The 17,811-nt window shown below is 43.4% G+C and overlaps 1 protein-coding gene across 1 annotated transcript in view; it reads right to left on the reverse strand.

Moving 5' to 3' along the window:
* CSE1L (chromosome segregation 1 like) overlaps positions 1-17,811 on the reverse strand; it is a 399,917-nt gene that overhangs the window by 267,924 nt on the left and 114,182 nt on the right. Inside the window, exons 7-8 of the mRNA XM_078651858.1 lie at positions 9,624-9,731; positions 9,446-9,538 (exon numbers count right to left, since the gene is read on the reverse strand). Of these exons, the coding sequence (XP_078507984.1) occupies positions 9,446-9,538; positions 9,624-9,731 (201 nt within the window). The remainder of the gene's footprint in view (positions 1-9,445; positions 9,539-9,623; positions 9,732-17,811) is intronic.

Here is a 17,811-nt window from a genome sequence, read left to right on the forward strand (position 1 = left end):
TGCCAACGGTTGCTAAGCGCAGAGGCTGGGGTCGCATTACAAAGACCGCAGGCCTTTGAAGCTTCCTTCTTGAGCATGGTGCTCATCCTGCGTAGCACAATTCGTGCTGCTGCCCATAGGGGCCCTCTTTAGTTCCTCCGGCCCTGGGTACCATTTACTAGGGACTTACAGAGGGTGCTCAAGGTTTTGCCAATTGGGGGAAACAATTGCAGTTCAGGGAAAGAGCTCTGGCACTGTGGACCTGGTTAGCAGGGCACTTCCAGTCGAAAACACATCAGTTACCAAGCAAAAAGTGGGCTGTACCATGTCAAAAATGACTAGTTTCCTACAGGGGATATGCATAAAATAAAATTATTACAAAAAAAGACATAATAACATTCAAAAAGAAGAGGTAGAGGAAATGGAAATCAAGGGAAGAAAAAAAATAAGAAGTGAAATGGGAAAAAATAAGAGAAAGATATGTTACAAATCAGTGAAACACTATGATAAAAAGGATATTGAAAAAGACTATGATCACGATTTCAGCAGTGATCTTGATTTGTCCCTCGGTTGCAAGCCCTTCCAAGATGTAAATTTACCACCATAAGACCATTTACGAGTCACGGTTTCCCATCATCCATGTTTATGTGAGTCTGAAGAAATTTACTGTTCTGGTCTTGTGTAGCTGAAAGGGGGTAGACTTGTGTTCCATCTCAGAGTCGTTGTCTCCAAGATTATTTAGAAAAGATTTCAAGTTGTAAGGGTCAAAGTATTCCTTGGTCTGTCTTTGAAACGTTATGATCAAAGCTGCCAGTTCCAAGAACAACATATTTGATGTCTCTTTTCCTTAACCTAGGACGTAGAGCCAGGAATTGTTTCCTCTTGAGATTAGTAGGAGTGGAAAAGTCAGTGGTGATGATAATATAAGTTATGTCGTAGGTATATGGACCATGTTTCCTTGCTTCAGTTATGAATTTGTCGAGCATGTTGATGATGAAAGCAACAAGCCAGAATATAATGAGAGGTACAAGTAAAGTTTTTGGAAGAAACTCTGTGGGCCCGTTGAAGAAAACAAGTTACTTACCTGTAACTTTGGTTCTCCGGTATTGGAAACTTTCATAGATTCGCATGCTTGTATCATTCCCCGTCGTCAGAATGGGAGTCCCCGGTATACATAAAATAGCAATAGAAACCATTACCAAAACTGAACCTAGGCCAAGGCCCATTCTTGTTTTGCAACCTAACTACCTCTTTTTTTTTTTAAAGACACCCAACAAAATGAACAACCAATCAGATTAGCCTTGCGCCTTAGAACCCTCCTGAGAGAAGCTCAGAACCTCAGACTTTCGTAGCTGTTGTGTAACCAAACCACTGAAGATGGAAGATGCTGAGTTTTCTCAGGGGAGGCAGGTGGGTCGCACGGGAATCTATGAAAGTATCCAATACTGGAGAACCAAAGTTACAGGTAGGTAACTTGTTTTCTTACTCCAGTATTGGAACTTTCATAGATTCCCATGCTTGTATCAGAGTAGCTAGCAGTTATCAGCACATTTTTTGGAACCATGACCAATATTAAACCAAAAAGGCCATAGCATATTCATCATAATGACATTTTCCATGGTCAATAACATACTTAGAAACTTCAGAAAACAAAACACATGAGGTTCAAAAATGTGCAGGAGCTGATAAAACAGTAACATGGAAGGTGGAATGAAGGGGAAAGCTCACCACTACTGAAAGGTTCCTCAGGACTGCCTGGCCAACTGCTGCGTCACTCTGCGTTGCAGAATAAAGGCAGTAATGCCTTGTAAACGTACGGGTACTGCTCCAGGTCGCTGTACGGCAGATCTCCCGGATAGGAACTCCAGCAAAGAGGGCTGTAGAAGAAGAAATTGCCCTTGTGTAATGAGCACGGACTTTACCTTCTAAGGCTTGCCCGCTGACTTGTGACAATACTGGATCGCATTAGTAATCCAACGAGCGATACCTTGCTTGGAAATGTGAAAACCCTTATGAGGGTCACTAATAGACAAACATTTGAGAAGACTTTCTGAAGTCTTTAGTTAATTGAAGATAGAACTTTAAGCACCTCTAAATGTCCAAAGAGTGAAGTGCTTTCTCTGCCGGAGTAGCCGTTGAGGGGAAAAAAGTCTTAAGAATTACCGGCTCATTCAAATTAAAGTCCAAAGGAACTTTAGGTATGAATTTTGGGTTAGTACGTAGAATCACTGTTCCTCTTTTGAACTGGAGAAAGGGTTCCTGAATGGTGAGAGCTTGCAATTCTCCCACACGCCTAGCTGAAGTCAAAGCTAGAAGAAGCGCCATCTTCCAGGAGAGGAATTTCAACTCTGCCTTGTGAGTAGGCTCGAAAGGAGGCTTCATAAGCTTGGCGAGAACCAAGTTTAGATGCCGAAGAGGAGGCTTGACTGGAGGGAAAACTCTGAACAGTCCCTTGAGAAACTGTTTATTGCTTCTTGCCGACCAGAGGGAAGGGCCTGAAGACGTGCGTCTGAAGTGACAGATTGCCGCCAGATGCACCTTGATAGAAGGGTGAGCCAGTCCCGCTTTCGCTAATGATAGAATATATGGAAAAACTTCATGCGGCTCAGACTTAAAAGGATGGAGGCCGTTCTGCTGGCACCAAATACAGAAACGTTTCCACTTCAACCTGTAAGTTTTGTTTGTACTTGGGGTTCTTGCCTGAGAGAGCACCTCTTTACATTCTGCTGAGAGATTCAAACCAAGAAAATCTCACTGCTCAGGAGCCATGCCAAGAGCTGTAGCGACTGAGTATCCAGATGCCAGTTTTGGCCCAGGGACATGGTCAGCAGCGAAGGAATCGGCTACAAAGGAAGAGGAAGGTCCGAGGAGAGAAGGAGTAGCTCTGTGAACCAAAACTGTCAGGGCCACGCAGGACCTATCAGAATCATCCTGCACGGTTCTGCTTTGAGTTTCCTGAAAAGCCTGAGGGGGGGGGGGGGGGGGGATCAGAGGAATGGGAAAAGCGCAAACAAAAGTGTATTCCCCAACAATCCCGGATGGTGAAGCCTGCTTGAATAGAATCGGCATTTCTTGTTCTCCGGAGTTGAAAAGAGATATATGGAAGGTGTGCTCCATCTGTGAAAAACCGACTGAAGAGTGGAGTTGTCCAGTTCCCACTCGTGGCTGACCGATTTCAGTCTGCTGAGCGTGTCCGCTGCTTTGTTGAGGACACCTGGAAGATGTTCCGCTCGGAGAGATATCACCTGCTGAATTGCCCACTCCCAGATTGCTTGGGCTTCTTGCGACAACAGTTGAGATCTGGTGCATCCTTCTTTGTTTATATAATGCATGGCCGCCGTGTTGTCTGAACGTATAAGGACCAGCAAGTGCTGTATTCGTGGAAGAAAGGCCTGCAAGGCTAGGCGAATTGCCCTGAGCTCCAGCAGATTGATATACAACAGACGATGCTGGGGCCGCCACCAGCCACCTACCTGAAGGTTCTTGGCCTAGTGTGGTCATCGACGTTTCGGAGGACAGCCCTAAAAGGACCAGAGTGAATCCTGGAACGGGACCTGGTGGTGCAATTGTCCTGTAGCATCGCTGCTATGTCAGTTTCAGGATTCACTCTGTTCCTTTTAGGGCTGTCCTCCACTCCTCCCGCCCATCCCGTCGTGATTAAGACCCATTTTTAACTACCCAAGGTAGCATACATTGGGACGAAACGTCGACGACCACACTAGGCCAAGAACGTTTAAAGGCACTGCCCAAAGGAAGAATCATCATCTGGCAGTACTATTGCATTTCCCTCTGTTATCTGGCCAATTTCCCACTTGTACATTTTTTTCACTACCTTGTATATATAGCACACCACTGAGCACCAATGTCACTCAGCCACCACTTATTTGTGACATTTTATTTGTGTTGACAGCCATGATTATACGTGTAAAGAATGTGAATGATATAATTTGGATAAAGCTTACACAGTAGACAGCAATTTGAGTCATGTGCCTTATTGTTTGTAAAAATGGTTTATGCATCTAGGCATTTGAGAGACGTTTTCTGACGCTTAATGCTCTAAACATAAGTAATCAGAAACCCGACAGAACGGAGTCCGGCTTAGGCTGGCCGGTCAAACAGGCAGGGCTATCCTCCAGAGCCATATTTTTTCTCCAGGCGAGGTAGAACTGGAATTACTGTGGCTGGATTTTGCATTACCTTTAAGCCTTCATCCCAGACATGGCCCACAAATGGAATTGAACTGACCGATCGCTTATAAGGTTCCTTAAAGTCATAAAGGAAGCACTCAGATTCCACCTTGGTCATGGGCAGGTCAAATAGTCGGGCAGCTTTCTCCATTAAGTTATGGAAACCCCCTATATCTACCAGGGGGGAAACAACAGGTGCCGGAGCAGAAGCTGGATCTGTAATAACAGTCATCCTACTCCGCATCTGGATCCGGAATTGAAACTTTGCCTTGGTCCGCATCAGAGGTATCGTCCTGGATGGGGAACGCAACCAGTGGATCATCATGCGCTTCCAGTATTAGCTGAGGCTCTGGTAATTGAGGGGCAACGGGACGAGCAGGAGGAACAGTAGTAACAGGCACCCACACAGGTGGCTGTGTTGTGAACCTTTTTCTGTAATCCATCAGCATACCTTGCAAGTCTGTCAGTAATGAGGAGGGCATTTGGACCATCTCCTGTTGGTAGTCTTGTTGATACTGTGAGGGAGGACTATACTGTTCAAAATCCTCATATTCCCCTTCAGAATATGTGTCCTGGCATTTAAGGTGTAGCTCAGAAGGGCTGACAGCATACCCAAAAGGTCCACTATCCTCTTTCGATTCCTCTTCTTCTAAGAGGAGTGCAGGAGGTAAATGAGTCACTGGGGGAAGTCATCTCCGGTGTAATTCAACGTTTTCTTAGCAAAATAGAATTTTTTTCCACCGTCAACAAAGTTGTCGTCGCAGTCGTCGATATCCCCGCAGTCGTTGCCGACGTAGTAGGCGTCATCACACTCATCGACATCCTCGTCGACGTCGTCCTCATAGTCAATACCATAGTCGACAGAGCCCTGTGCCAATGCAAAGTGACGAGGAAACCACCGTCAACAAGCCAGTCGACGGGGTCATAGATGAAGGAGACTGTACCTTAAGTGCTTTCGTCGATGGAGTCTATGACGGCGTAGTCTACGTGTTAGCCTTTTTTGACGATTTTACCCCAGAAGTCAACAATGGCTTTTTGAAGGTCTTTGGAGCCGCAGGAGGAGAAGTTGGGGGGACAGAACTGGATTTCCTCTCAAGACTTACTCCTTTTGATAGTCCTTCCCTCTCCTTTACACCTTGGTGAGGAGATTCGACAGGACTAAGCCCTTTATACCTATCAGAGGTCATTTTCAAGGTCTTACCAGGGAGTTTCTCAGAAGGTGAAGGAGAATCTCTACCCCTTTTTACAAACCTTCTGGAGGAAGTCGCAGAAGATGCTTTGTCGCTGTCACTGGACATTGGCTCCTTTCTTGATTTTAGCTTCTGGAGCCAGGTCAAAAGACGCCCTTCACGGTCTCGTAGACTCTTGGTAGAGAATGTGCGGCATATCTTACAGTCTGTAGCTTTACGGTCTGGGTACAGACAGTAAATACAATCTTTGTGCTAGTCTTCAATATATAACCTCAACTTAGCACAAGTAGCACAGGCTTTAAAGAGGGCCTTCTCCTTATCCGATATCCTGAAGAAGTTGTTGAAGAAAAAACTAGTGAAATAGGTTGTAGAATTAAAGTTGTAGGAAAAAACTGAGCAGAGCTCAGTGGAGACTCCCTTGCACAACGTGCGGTAGGAAATCTGAGGTTCTAGGCTTATCTGATTGGCTGTTCATTTTTTTGGTCTCTTTTACAAAAAGAGGTGGATAGGTTGCAAAAGAATGTTCCTAGGCCTAGGTTCTCTTTTGGTAATGGTTTCTATTGCCATTTTATGTATACCAGGGACTCCCATTCCGACGACGGGAAATTATACAAGCATGGGAATCTATGAAAGTTCCAATACTGGAGTAAATTCACATTGTGGAGAAAAGGTAAGCTTCATCGGGTTGGAATTAAAGTAGTATGAAATTGTAAAATCCTTCTCCTATTCCGTTAGACTAATAATTCTGATATTGTCCTTTTTAACTACCATTTTCCAAGTCAATTGCCTTTTGTTGAAGGTACTATACATCATGCCTGGCTTTAGGACGTTTGTCAATTCAGGATACAACCTCAGTAAGACGACCATCTACTAGTTTCATACACAAGTGAAATTCCCCCCACGGATATTCAGCTAAATCAGGGTAAATTTTTGGGAGTGAGGTAGACTCATTTAACGATGAAGCTTACTAGATCAACAGTAATATTGATGAGACCAAGAGAAAAGAGGGTAAAAGAGGAGGGGTGATCTTTCACAGAGGAGGTAGGCAGTCCAAAGAGTGATGTCCTAGGAATTACAATGTTATCTTCAGACTTTCAGTAGTAACCCTCTGTTCATAGTTTTTCTCCTTCTCATTAATTTGACAAGTGAGGCAGTCTCCATTCAGAACGCTCTCCCCTCCAAATGCTCCTCCTCCTCTAAGCCTCCCACTAGCAGCATAATTCCAGTATATATTGTTTTTGGGCAGTGTGAAGGGGAGAGGTTGAGGGGATTATTTTCAGCAGCTGTGTGAACTGTTAGCAATTATTGGTCCTGGTTGCAATAAGAAAAACAAACTTCAGAAAAAGTAGGCAGGGTTGTCCCTGGGAACTTTTATCCTATTGGTTAGGGAGTGCCCAGGAGGCTCCTCCAGGTTCATGCTGGTGCCAACTACAAATATGGCACCCCAAGGCACCTTCATAGGAGCACTGCTAGACTTGCGAAACGAAACCTGGCAGAGTGGTCTGCTGCCCTTGACATCTGTGACCTATAAAAATAGACTTGAGGAGGTTGTTCCACTTGAAACCCAAGCACGAACAGACCTCCAAAGATCAAAAGACTGATCCCCTCGGTGGCACCAGGACAATAAAACCGCTTTAGAGGATATTCCAGTGAAGAATTTGAGTGACTATTGGCAACTGGAAATGGACTGGACTTTTCTGTTGGCCTCTGGCTAACACCCTGAGAGTCTGAGTGCTCCGAGCTGAGATCACGGGAGCATTGGAAGTGTCCCCCTGTGGTTGTTTGGGCACCAAAAGTAGTTTAGGAATGTACGATATTTCCCCTTTTTGTCATGGTCACTCCCAACCTTTTGCCACTGGTACTGATGATTTTTGACTGATGTGCACTGGGTCCCTGCTAACCAGGTCCCAGTGCTCTTTCCCTAAAAGGAGGTAGAATGGTCTAATTGCAACACAACTGGCACACACTCTAGCACCCCTGTAAGATCCTAGTAAGTGGTACCCTGATACCTAGGGCAAGGGTACCAAAGAGGGTCCCTATGGGCTGCGCGGGTATTATGCCTCCATAACAGATACACATACAAATTGCATGCAGCCTGCCATTGCAGACTGTATGTCATGGAGCAAAGCATGAGTGAAAACATGACATGGCACACTTACTGTGTGCCACGACAAAGTCACTGCATGTAATATATGCAAGTAACCCCTAGAGCAAGCCTTGTAGCCCTAAGGGAGGGTGCATTATATTGATACATGTGAGGGCATAGCTGAATGAGCAGCTATGCCCCCGTGCTGCATAGTCCAATTACTAGATGGTACAGCTGACGAGGTACCTGCACGCCGCACTGTGCTTTGCGCTTCATTTGCCGCGTTGCTGTTTTTAATCTTACCTTCTTGCTATTTGTGTTCGAGTTGTTTTCTCCCCTGTTTTAACCCTTGACACATCTCCCCCTCACTCGCACTGTAATCGGCAATCACCGCTGTTTAGCGGGTCCGGTTCCTGGGGTAGGGGAATTTTTTAGGCGCCATCTTGGAGTGGTGTGGACTGGTAGTGGGCGTCACCGGCGAGCGCTCTAGCGCTCCGGATGACCAGAGGGACGCTTACTTAAAGCTCCCCACCAAGTGCAGCGGGATCGCGCAGCGGGCGCACCCTCGCTGCGCCCGAGTCGTGCCAGAGTCCTGCCCGTCTGCGCCCGTCAGCGCAGAGGTAGCGCGGGTCGCGGCAGGACTCTGGATAGGAGACTTTTCATTATGACTCGCCCTACTATCAGGTATGCAAGGGACGATCTGCTGTTCATTCGGGATCGTATATCACACTGCGATTCTTCGCCTATGGACCCGTTATGTGGTCCACATCGTTGCAGCTGTGGTGGGTGGACATTAGACACTCCCTCTCAGATCCGATCGTTGGAACTGCCACCAGTGTCCATGTCCAGCATGGAGAAAAGTTTTTCGTCAGATAAATGTAAAGTCAATCGTTCAAACTTCCATACTTCAAAGCCCTAGCCGGGCTCATCTTTTTGGTGCATCTTTTCTGTGCCTCACCAAGGTTGGCCTCAACTCTAATTTGGGACCTGGTCTACCACAATTATTGTCGGCTGTAGGTGCCGGTGGCAGGTTAGTCCAGCACCATGCGCCTCTGGGCAATAGCTCGCTTAATCTTCCCGATGGCCCCCGCCCCGACACCCTCAGGTAAATGTGCGCTTTACAAATACTGGATTTCATTAATTTTTTTTTCTCCTTTTAGAAATTGAAATGGGATGTTTATTGTGTTGTGGTTGACTAAATGTTTTGGTACTTCTACATTTTTTACACATTTTCTGTAAGTTAACCTTGTATGCTCTGTGCCACACCTAACAGGAGTTGAGCTCAGGTTTAAAATACTGATTGTTCTGACAGGGCCTAACCGGATAGTGACTATCACTCCACCCCAACTAATTATTCCCATTCTCACATGCACAAATAAAAACTACTAGCATATAAAACCCACAGCTTTGATCACACATTTCTAGTGTGAATATGGTATTTCTCCTGAAGGTTTAAAGTGCTAGCCCTCAGATAGGTATTTAAATAGCAATTTAGAAGGTAGCAGACGAATTACATTTTTAACACATACTTCATGTACATTCACATTCTAATTTTACATTTCCTCAATGCTGGACACATCTACAAAACCAGACCATCTATGCAGTTCTTAACATATTCAAAAGACCTAAGATTTGTATTTGTGTACCACTTAGTGAACCCATAATTATTCCTTCCTGGACGTGCAAACCAGCAACTTACATTAAATAACATACACAAATTCCTCAAATTAAAATGACCTTACTGTAGTATAAGGAAGGGATGGAGATAAATAATCTGCATTCCTATTACAAATATATGTATTCCTTCTAATTTTGTCTCCACTTTAAAATTCAGGCTGAAGAACTAGGCTATTCCCATTCAGTTTATGAGCAACATTGAAATGCTATTCTAAGTAACGATTAAAAGTCTTGGTAATGCATATGCACAAACTGCAATAAGCAAAGTATTATTCATCCTTTACACTAACTTTCAAACCTTTAGCAGATGTAACGACTATACTTACATCAGTCTGTAAAAGTTTATTATCCAAAGTTAAAAGACTATGAAAATTTGTCATCCAAGTCTCCATGTTATCTTCAAAAAATTCTGGGAGATCCTAAAAGAAAAATTATAAAAATAAAATCTTACATTTCACATCATGCAGCACTAAAGAACATACATTAAAAAAGAAGAAATATTACCTGGAAGTTTAAACTGTGGAACAGTTTTGCTATCAAAATGAGGGAAGAGAAGAGCACCTTCAGTGCACTCGCATCATTTGCATGAGTGTTGCAGAGTTCAATGGTAGCCTAAAAAACAACAACAAAAAACACATTTTACATTGTCTGCTCATTATACTCCATATTGTAGAGATGAGAATGAAGCAATGCCTTCGTAGGTTTTGTTCTGTAAATACTGTGATGTCCTTTGTGCAACCTCCCCAGTGGTAGGCAAGTACTTACCCACTTCGGTGTCGCAGAACAGAACCCGGCAAGACAAGAGCTTGCACTGGAACTTATAAGCTGCCTACAATGACCATCTGATCATGCAAGAATGATGAGCCACATACAGGGTTTGGAAACTTAAGGTTTGGATTCTAAAGAGCAAACCAAGGTAAGCTGGTACACTGAAAGAATGGACGTATATACTAGAGAACAAGTATGCATTTACTCAGTTCCGTGTGGACCCAAGCACAATGCTGTTATCACAATTGCGATGCTACCTTGTAGTGAGGATATGGGGTTAACTCCAGACATTGCTAAGTTAGCATAAGTGAAATATATGCCTAGACACCATTTTGCCACTTTTGCACATGACACGACATGGCTCTGTTCTCTTAAATACTTTGCTTGCGCTTCTTCACAAGAGAACTGTCTGCTTTTCACATATCTAGCTGTGCACCGTGATCTCTGTCTGCACAGCGTGTTCAAGGTCGAATAACAATGTATGCTGTTGATTCCCGTGGGTCAGTCCCACGCACAGACATAACAGGAGGCACAGCTACCCAACTGAAACTCGGGTGCTTTTTAATATGGCATTACATGCACTAGACGGCAGTTGGAGAAAACCTAACTAAGAAGAGCTGTGATTGTCCTGGGATGTGATTCATTGCATCTGATCTTGGAGGTATGGGGTCCCCCTGACAAAGGTAAAGGTGCTATACTCCTGTTTCCACTGTCATAATAGGATTTCCCCTTTTTGTGCTTTATGGAATTGTAACAATACTGATTGTGTTATTCTTATGCATTATTCTGCTAGTGTTGGTGTGTATACTGCTTCCTAAAGCACGTTATTTAAAATAAACATTTTAAACTATACCGTATCTCTGATTACTCCCGTTGTGGACTAGTATGAGTGTTAGAGCGAAAGAGAGTTCTTGTTTCCCACTATTCCTGAGAGTTTACTAAGTCGCATGTTCTAGGTTGTCTAATCATTGGTAGCCTCGCTGTAGTACGGAGAACGAATGAGACACTATTGCTAGTCAGACTGGGGTTCTGGGCACTGAGGTGGGTTTTTTGGTACACCACTGAGGTCCTGGTTTCCTGCGCATAGTTCTGTGCACGAGCAGAATCCCTGCAACAACCTCACTGTGGGAATAAGCATCTATTCGACAAAGGGGAACCAAACTGCCTGATAACTACTGAGAATGCACAGGGATGGCCCCTTTTAAAGTGGAGAGGAGGGGGCGGTTATTCATCTGGCCTTCCAGTGTTCACCCACCACGCATTTACCTTGAAATAGGGGAGTGGCGGGTGGTTATGGCTTCCGCTACAGAAAGCATATAAGCGCAACCATCTAAGATTCACCTCCACCTTTGCCAAAGGAAAAAGAAATGGCAGGACTGTCCATCACTGCAACTGAAGATATTACAGATATACCTACATGGTTCTACATGTAAGAAATTGAAGGATTCAACTGCTAGGCTTTCTTTCGACAGATGCCACATATTGAGAGGATAATTGTGAATGACATTTATAATTGTATATATATATATATATTACCTACTGGCGGTCGCCAGTAGGTAGTTATAGTTAGGATCGTTTTCCATAGGAAATCCGCAACATTCTATTGGGAATAACTTTGGCGCCGAATGAGGGATCTGCCTGTAATTTTCCTTAACCTTGCCACGCTGTGCTCCGCTCCTTCCCTGAAAGTTTCGGGGGGATCCGTCAAGCGGGGGCAGAGATAAAAGGGGGGTCCCAAAACGTGTTTTCCCCATGTTAATTTCCATAGGGCGGTTGGACTCACTTTTAGCCCGAACGGCTGAATGGATTTCCACCAAACTTGGCAAAATTGTAGGGACTGGTACCCCGATGTGCCTTTGCTATGTCTCAAGATATATGCTCCAGTGGTTTTTACGAAAATTAACTTTGAAAAAATATATATTGGGCTACATTGGGCTATATATATGTTAGAGCCCAAATGTAGCCCAATGTAGCCCAATGTAGCCCAAAGATGGCCACCAGAGACACAAAAAAACAAATGTAGCCCAAATATCAGCCAGATGTAGCCCAATGACAGAATGTCCCAGAGTGTTCTAAAGAACAACTAGAACGCTAACAGTCTTACTTATGACAAAAGTATGGCACACCTGAAGTCATCTTGATTGGAATAAAGTGGCAACACTTAATACATTTAATTTGAAAAGGAACAAAATGAGGGGTTTCATTTTGCCATAGAAATTATATATATATATATATATATATATATATATATATATATATATATATATATATATATATATATATATATTCACTGAAAAAAACATAGGTTTCACACCAGTTATAGTTAGGAATTAGCATTTAAAAAACCTATTAAATTCACTGAAAAAACCATAGGTTTCACACCAGTTATAGTTAGGTGGAAATTTTACTCGCATAAAACCATTGAAATTCCCACGTTATAGTTAGTTGGACTCACTATAACTTGCGCGTGCAATGCACTGCTGATGACGTCACATATTACATCACTCATGACATGGTCAGTGACATCACTCATGACATCACTGATGACATCTCAAATGACATCACTGATGACATCATCCAGTGAATGTGTATCTTTCTGAAAAATAAATATTTTTATATATGTATATCTAAAGGTTGATGGAAGAATAAATGGGTAAATAAATGTCTAAATGGATGTTTTTTTTGTGTAAAATTGATTGGTTAACTGACTTATTAAATGTATCTTAGTGAATACATATATTAGCGAGTAATGTTTAAATATTTAAATATCTGTATCTGTGTCTCACTTTGTGTATAAGTGGCTGCATGGGTTGGTGAGTAGCTACATGAGTGTGTATATGGGTTATTAGTTGTTTTTTTGAGTATCAGTATCAGTGTCTGTATGGTTCGGTGAGGGATATTACTTCGAGCACAGATGCATGAATGAGTGACTCACTATTTGTATGTATTTTGAAGACAGCATGTGTGCAAGACTGTATGGGTGGATGATTGTGTGTATGGGTGGGTTAGTGAGTATGTGTTTTTATAATTGATTGTTTAAGAGAGTAAATATGTTTCCGTTTCTGTAGAAGTATGTGTAGTGGTGTGTATATAGCAGTATAATCAAGTAAATGGTTTTTTGATAGTTTATGTGAATTTGTGTGCGAGTAACTATATGGATGAGTATTAGTGTGTAACAGGATGTATAGGTGTATGAGTACATATGATGAGTAAGTACATGCATGAGTGACTATATAGAACTGTTGGTGAATGAGTGGATGTGTATGTAGATGTTGGAATTACCTAATAAGTTGTTGTAATTGGTATTGGTTTCTCCTTTTTTAAGAAAATGTTAGTTTCTATTTTTGAATGTGTGTGTCAAAGGTTATTTTATGCTGATAGGAGGTCTGCCACTTTGTCACAAGGATGTTGTCATCAGTGATGTCATTTGAGATGTCATGAGTGATGTAATATGTGACCTCATCAGCAGTGCATTGCACGCGCAAGTTATAGTGAGTCCAACTAACTATAACGTGGGAATTTCAATGGTTTTATGCGAGTAAAATTTCCACCTAACTATAACTGGTGTGAAACCTATGATTTTTTCAGTATGTATATATATATATATATATATATATATATATATATATATATATATATATATATATATATATATATATATATCCCCCGTGTGGAACTGCTTTGCCACTGTAGCTGCTCTCCCGCTATCCCTGTGACCAGGAACCCTGACTTGCACCACTGACAGCGGCTGCACCCGCCCGCCAGTCTCCAGCTGCCCGGCCGCTCGAAATACCACCAAGAGCGGGGGCGCCAGGAGGAGACCGGCGAGGGGCTAAACTTCAAGAACCAGAAGCCCTTGCGTGTGTGCAGCGACGTCACTGAGCGCCAGGCGGCGCTTTAAATCACCATCAACCCCATCGAGTGGGCGATCCCGTGTGGAACTGCTTTGCCACTGTAGCTGCTCTCCCGCTATCCCTGTGACCAGGAACCCTGACTTGCACCACTGACAGCGGCTGCACCCGCCCGCCAGTCTCCAGCTGCCCGGCCGCTCGAAATACCACCAAGAGCGGGGGCGCCAGGAGGAGACCGGCGAGGGGCTAAACTTCAAGAACCAGAAGCCCTTGCGTGTGTGCAGCGACGTCACTGAGCGCCAGGCGGCGCTTTAAATCACCATCAACCCCATCGAGTGGGCGATCCCGTGTGGAACTGCTTTGCCACTGTAGCTGCTCTCCCGCTATCCCTGTGACCAGGAACCCCGACTTGCACCACTGACAGCGGCTGCACCCGCCCGCCAGTCTCCAGCTGCCCGGCCGCTCGAAATACCACCAAGAGCGGGGGCGCCAGGAGGAGACCGGCGAGGGGCTAAACTTCAAGAACCAGAAGCCCTTGCGTGTGTGCAGCGACGTCACTGAGCGCCAGGCGGCGCTTTAAATCACCATCAAACCCGTCTCGCGGGACGCGAGCGGGACGCTGGGCGAAGCCTGGGCCAAGGGTGGGCCCGTCTTAGCCCGTCAAAGACCGGAGGAGACTGGGCTGGGCCCACCCCCCTAAGACCATCTCCAAAACAAGATTCTGACCTGTAAGTAATTTTATGTACGCTAAGTCATCAATGCGTTGATTTGAAATAACTTTTTCTCTACTGCCTCTCCTGTCTATTAGCGCATAAATGTCTAGTAGAGGCTCCAGGAGCAAAACCCGGAAAAACATGACATCTACTGTTGGTCCTATCGATCTTTTCATCACTAAAGTGAATCAAACCATCGACCAAACGGTAATGTTGATCGATCGACGAGTATCCTACGAATTAGATCAGGCCAGACGCTCGTCAATGGGATTAATAGCACAAGCACAAGCACAAACCCCAAATGCCCCAATGCAAAAAACTACAATTTTGGAAACAAATGCGGACATCCACGTAATTCCAAACACCGTTGATCTTTCCGTATCACTACAACTCTCAGACTCACAACTGAGTCAAGGTCTGGAACGGACCCCTGACATTTTTGCTAGTCCGCAGCGAAAATCTGTTGAACTCACACAACGTGAGTCAAGAGGGATAAGGGAAGGAGCAATTTCGAAAACACAACATCACAAAGAAAAACTTCAAAAAAATTCAAAAAACAAAGATGCAGTAAACTCAAACTCAGATTCACTTATTAAAACGTATGATCCAAACAACGCTTTACATTCACACAACGACAAAATTACTGTCACTTCGGACTTCAATAGTAACACCAATTCCGAGGTATTGTTAGTCGAAGATCACAATGAAAGATCTAACTCTAAACTAACTCACAAGAAGCCGGTGGCTTGTACTATTACGGAAAGCGTACTTAACAACAAAACACAAGCTTCTCTACTAAAAGAAATAACTGAAATGGTCAAGCACCAGCTCCAACCGCTTCAAAAAAGCATACAAACCATAGAAAAGCAATTAGCAATCCTGGTCGAAAACTCAAAAATAATCTCTAATCCGAGAAATAAAGATCATTTAAATCAACCAGGACCTAAGGTCTCATCAAGTATTGTACAATCCACAGACAACTCAAAACAACCAGTTAGTAGTATGGTCACCATAAACAATACAAATACTAAACCAGCAGAGACAATAAAAACAACTACTAACAATCAAATACCTTCACCAAAGAACAAGACTACTCAAGAAATTTCCAATACACTTACAGGCACTCAAAATAAATCACCAGGAAAACTCCCTAGTGCAGATAGTGCGGACAAAAAAGCTCCTCCAGTAAAAACCCCTTCTACAGTTCCCACTTTGAATCCCTTTGGTTATGATCAGACACAGAGACAATTCAACAAATCAGAACGGTCGAACAAAAAACGGCCAAAACTGGTAAATCTTCCACCGGAAGCAGCACCTTTTGTTTTCATCCTAACAGGTGTTCCAGAATTAAATAATGACACAGAAGAGCCAACTTGGTCATTATTTAACAAAACACGATACTGGTTAAACACCAACAGACCTAACCATCCAAACAACATCACCAGTATCTCAACTGTGAAAAGGGTTTCATGGATAGGCCATCAACCTAAAACAATATCCGGAGACTGTATAATTGTCAATCTTGAAAATCCCAAGGCAGTGGAATACATATGCTCATGGGATCAATCAGGTAATACAGGAGGAATAAAGGTTAAGCGTCTATCCTTCTTCTACCCACAACAAAATCGCCGCCCTGATGACTTCAACTGCCCCCCAGAAAGGTCCTGGAACCATCATGGTCATGAACAGCGAAACCAAAATCAGAGATACTGGGACCAAGGATACAATCAAAGAAACCGGAACCAGGGACACTGGGGCCAAGCAAACAACCAGAGAAACTGGAATCAGGGAGACTGGGATCAAGGAAACAATTATCCGAGCTGGCATCAGGAAGATTGGGGCCATGACTACAACGACCGGGGCGATTGGAACAGTTATGGCAGAAGGCCACGACAACCACCTCACAGAGACACGTGGGCTGGAATACCAACATCAAATAGTTATAGCTGCCTGGATATGGTCGACTGACCACCATCAAACCCCTGTACCGTGACCAACTCGCACTACACTAGAGCAAGCTTTGAAAGACCAGCTGAACACCTGGTGACCACGATCTCAAATAAAATCCAAGGTTCACCAAAAGCGAGACAACTGGAACCAAAAGTAACGACAAAATTCCTACCTACGGGAAAACAGGCTGAAGTCCCTCCGTGTATAACGAATGTCAGTAACAGACCAATAACCTTGCAACAAACTTTCCCACGGTCACCTGTCAATTCTATTAAATACCATGACAGGAACTTAATATCCTGGAACGTGGCGGGATTAGCAACTAAAAACACGGAAAGCAGCTTCTTAGATTTGGTCCACTCAAGCGACATAGTCTGTCTACAAGAGACATGGCTAAATAATTCAATCCATCTCGTGGGGTATAGAACATACTTCTCCCAGGCAACAAAATCAATTTCTGGGAGAAGTAAAGGAGGTTTAACTACATATATCTCCAACCTTTGGCCATGTCGTGAAGTTACTCCTGTTATACTCCATCAGAATTACCAGATTATTAGCATTAAAGGAACGAATCAAGAGGTTTTTTCCCTCATAAATTTCTACAATAACATGACCACGAGTGAACTGTCCAAAGCCTTAAACTAAATTTTAGAGGAGACTAACGAATTAAAGAGAAAATATGCAAGAATTCCACATACAATAATATAGGGAGGTGATTTCAATCTTCACTTATGCAAATACAGCGATGCCTCCATTTGCGGGATCACAGATGAATACGGAAATCCGTTACCTCACTTTTCTCACACCCCTGAGGGTACCAATATGCAGGCCATCATGGCTGAATTAGACTTAGGGTTTGCAAATATGTTAAAAACCCCTACAACGCAGTTTCTTTCAACCTTTCATGGCAGAGGCTGTGAATCAGTAATTGATTATATTCTGATATCTAGCAGTAAAGCCAAGTGCATAAAATCATTCGAAGTGGAGAGTATTGCACTTAGCGACCACTTTCCACTCAGAATAATACTCCAAGAAATAGATCCTCAAAAGAGCTCGGAAAAGAATCTGCCTGGTTTACTTCACCAAGAAGTATTAACACTGAACAAGAAAACTGGGTATACCCTAAAATGGGGCAATTTAGATCAAGACCTTATCAATGAGAAAATAATAAAAGCAAGTAAGAACGAAATTGATAAATGCTTGGACCCTCTTTCTAACTCTGCAGAGATCATGAGTAGCTACTATGCAATAGCGAACACAGTAAGCCAAGAATTAACCAGACCAAGCAAAAAAAATAATAATACCTTGAGAAATGGGTGGTTCGATACAAAATGCACAAAATCATATTCAAATTTAAAGAAAGCCCTGACAAAACAACCAAGAAACAGAGCAGAGGTAACTGAACTAAGG

Source organism: Lissotriton helveticus, chromosome 7 (assembly GCF_964261635.1).
Source record: "Lissotriton helveticus chromosome 7, aLisHel1.1, whole genome shotgun sequence".
In the NCBI taxonomy this organism is placed as follows: domain Eukaryota; kingdom Metazoa; phylum Chordata; class Amphibia; order Caudata; family Salamandridae; genus Lissotriton; species Lissotriton helveticus.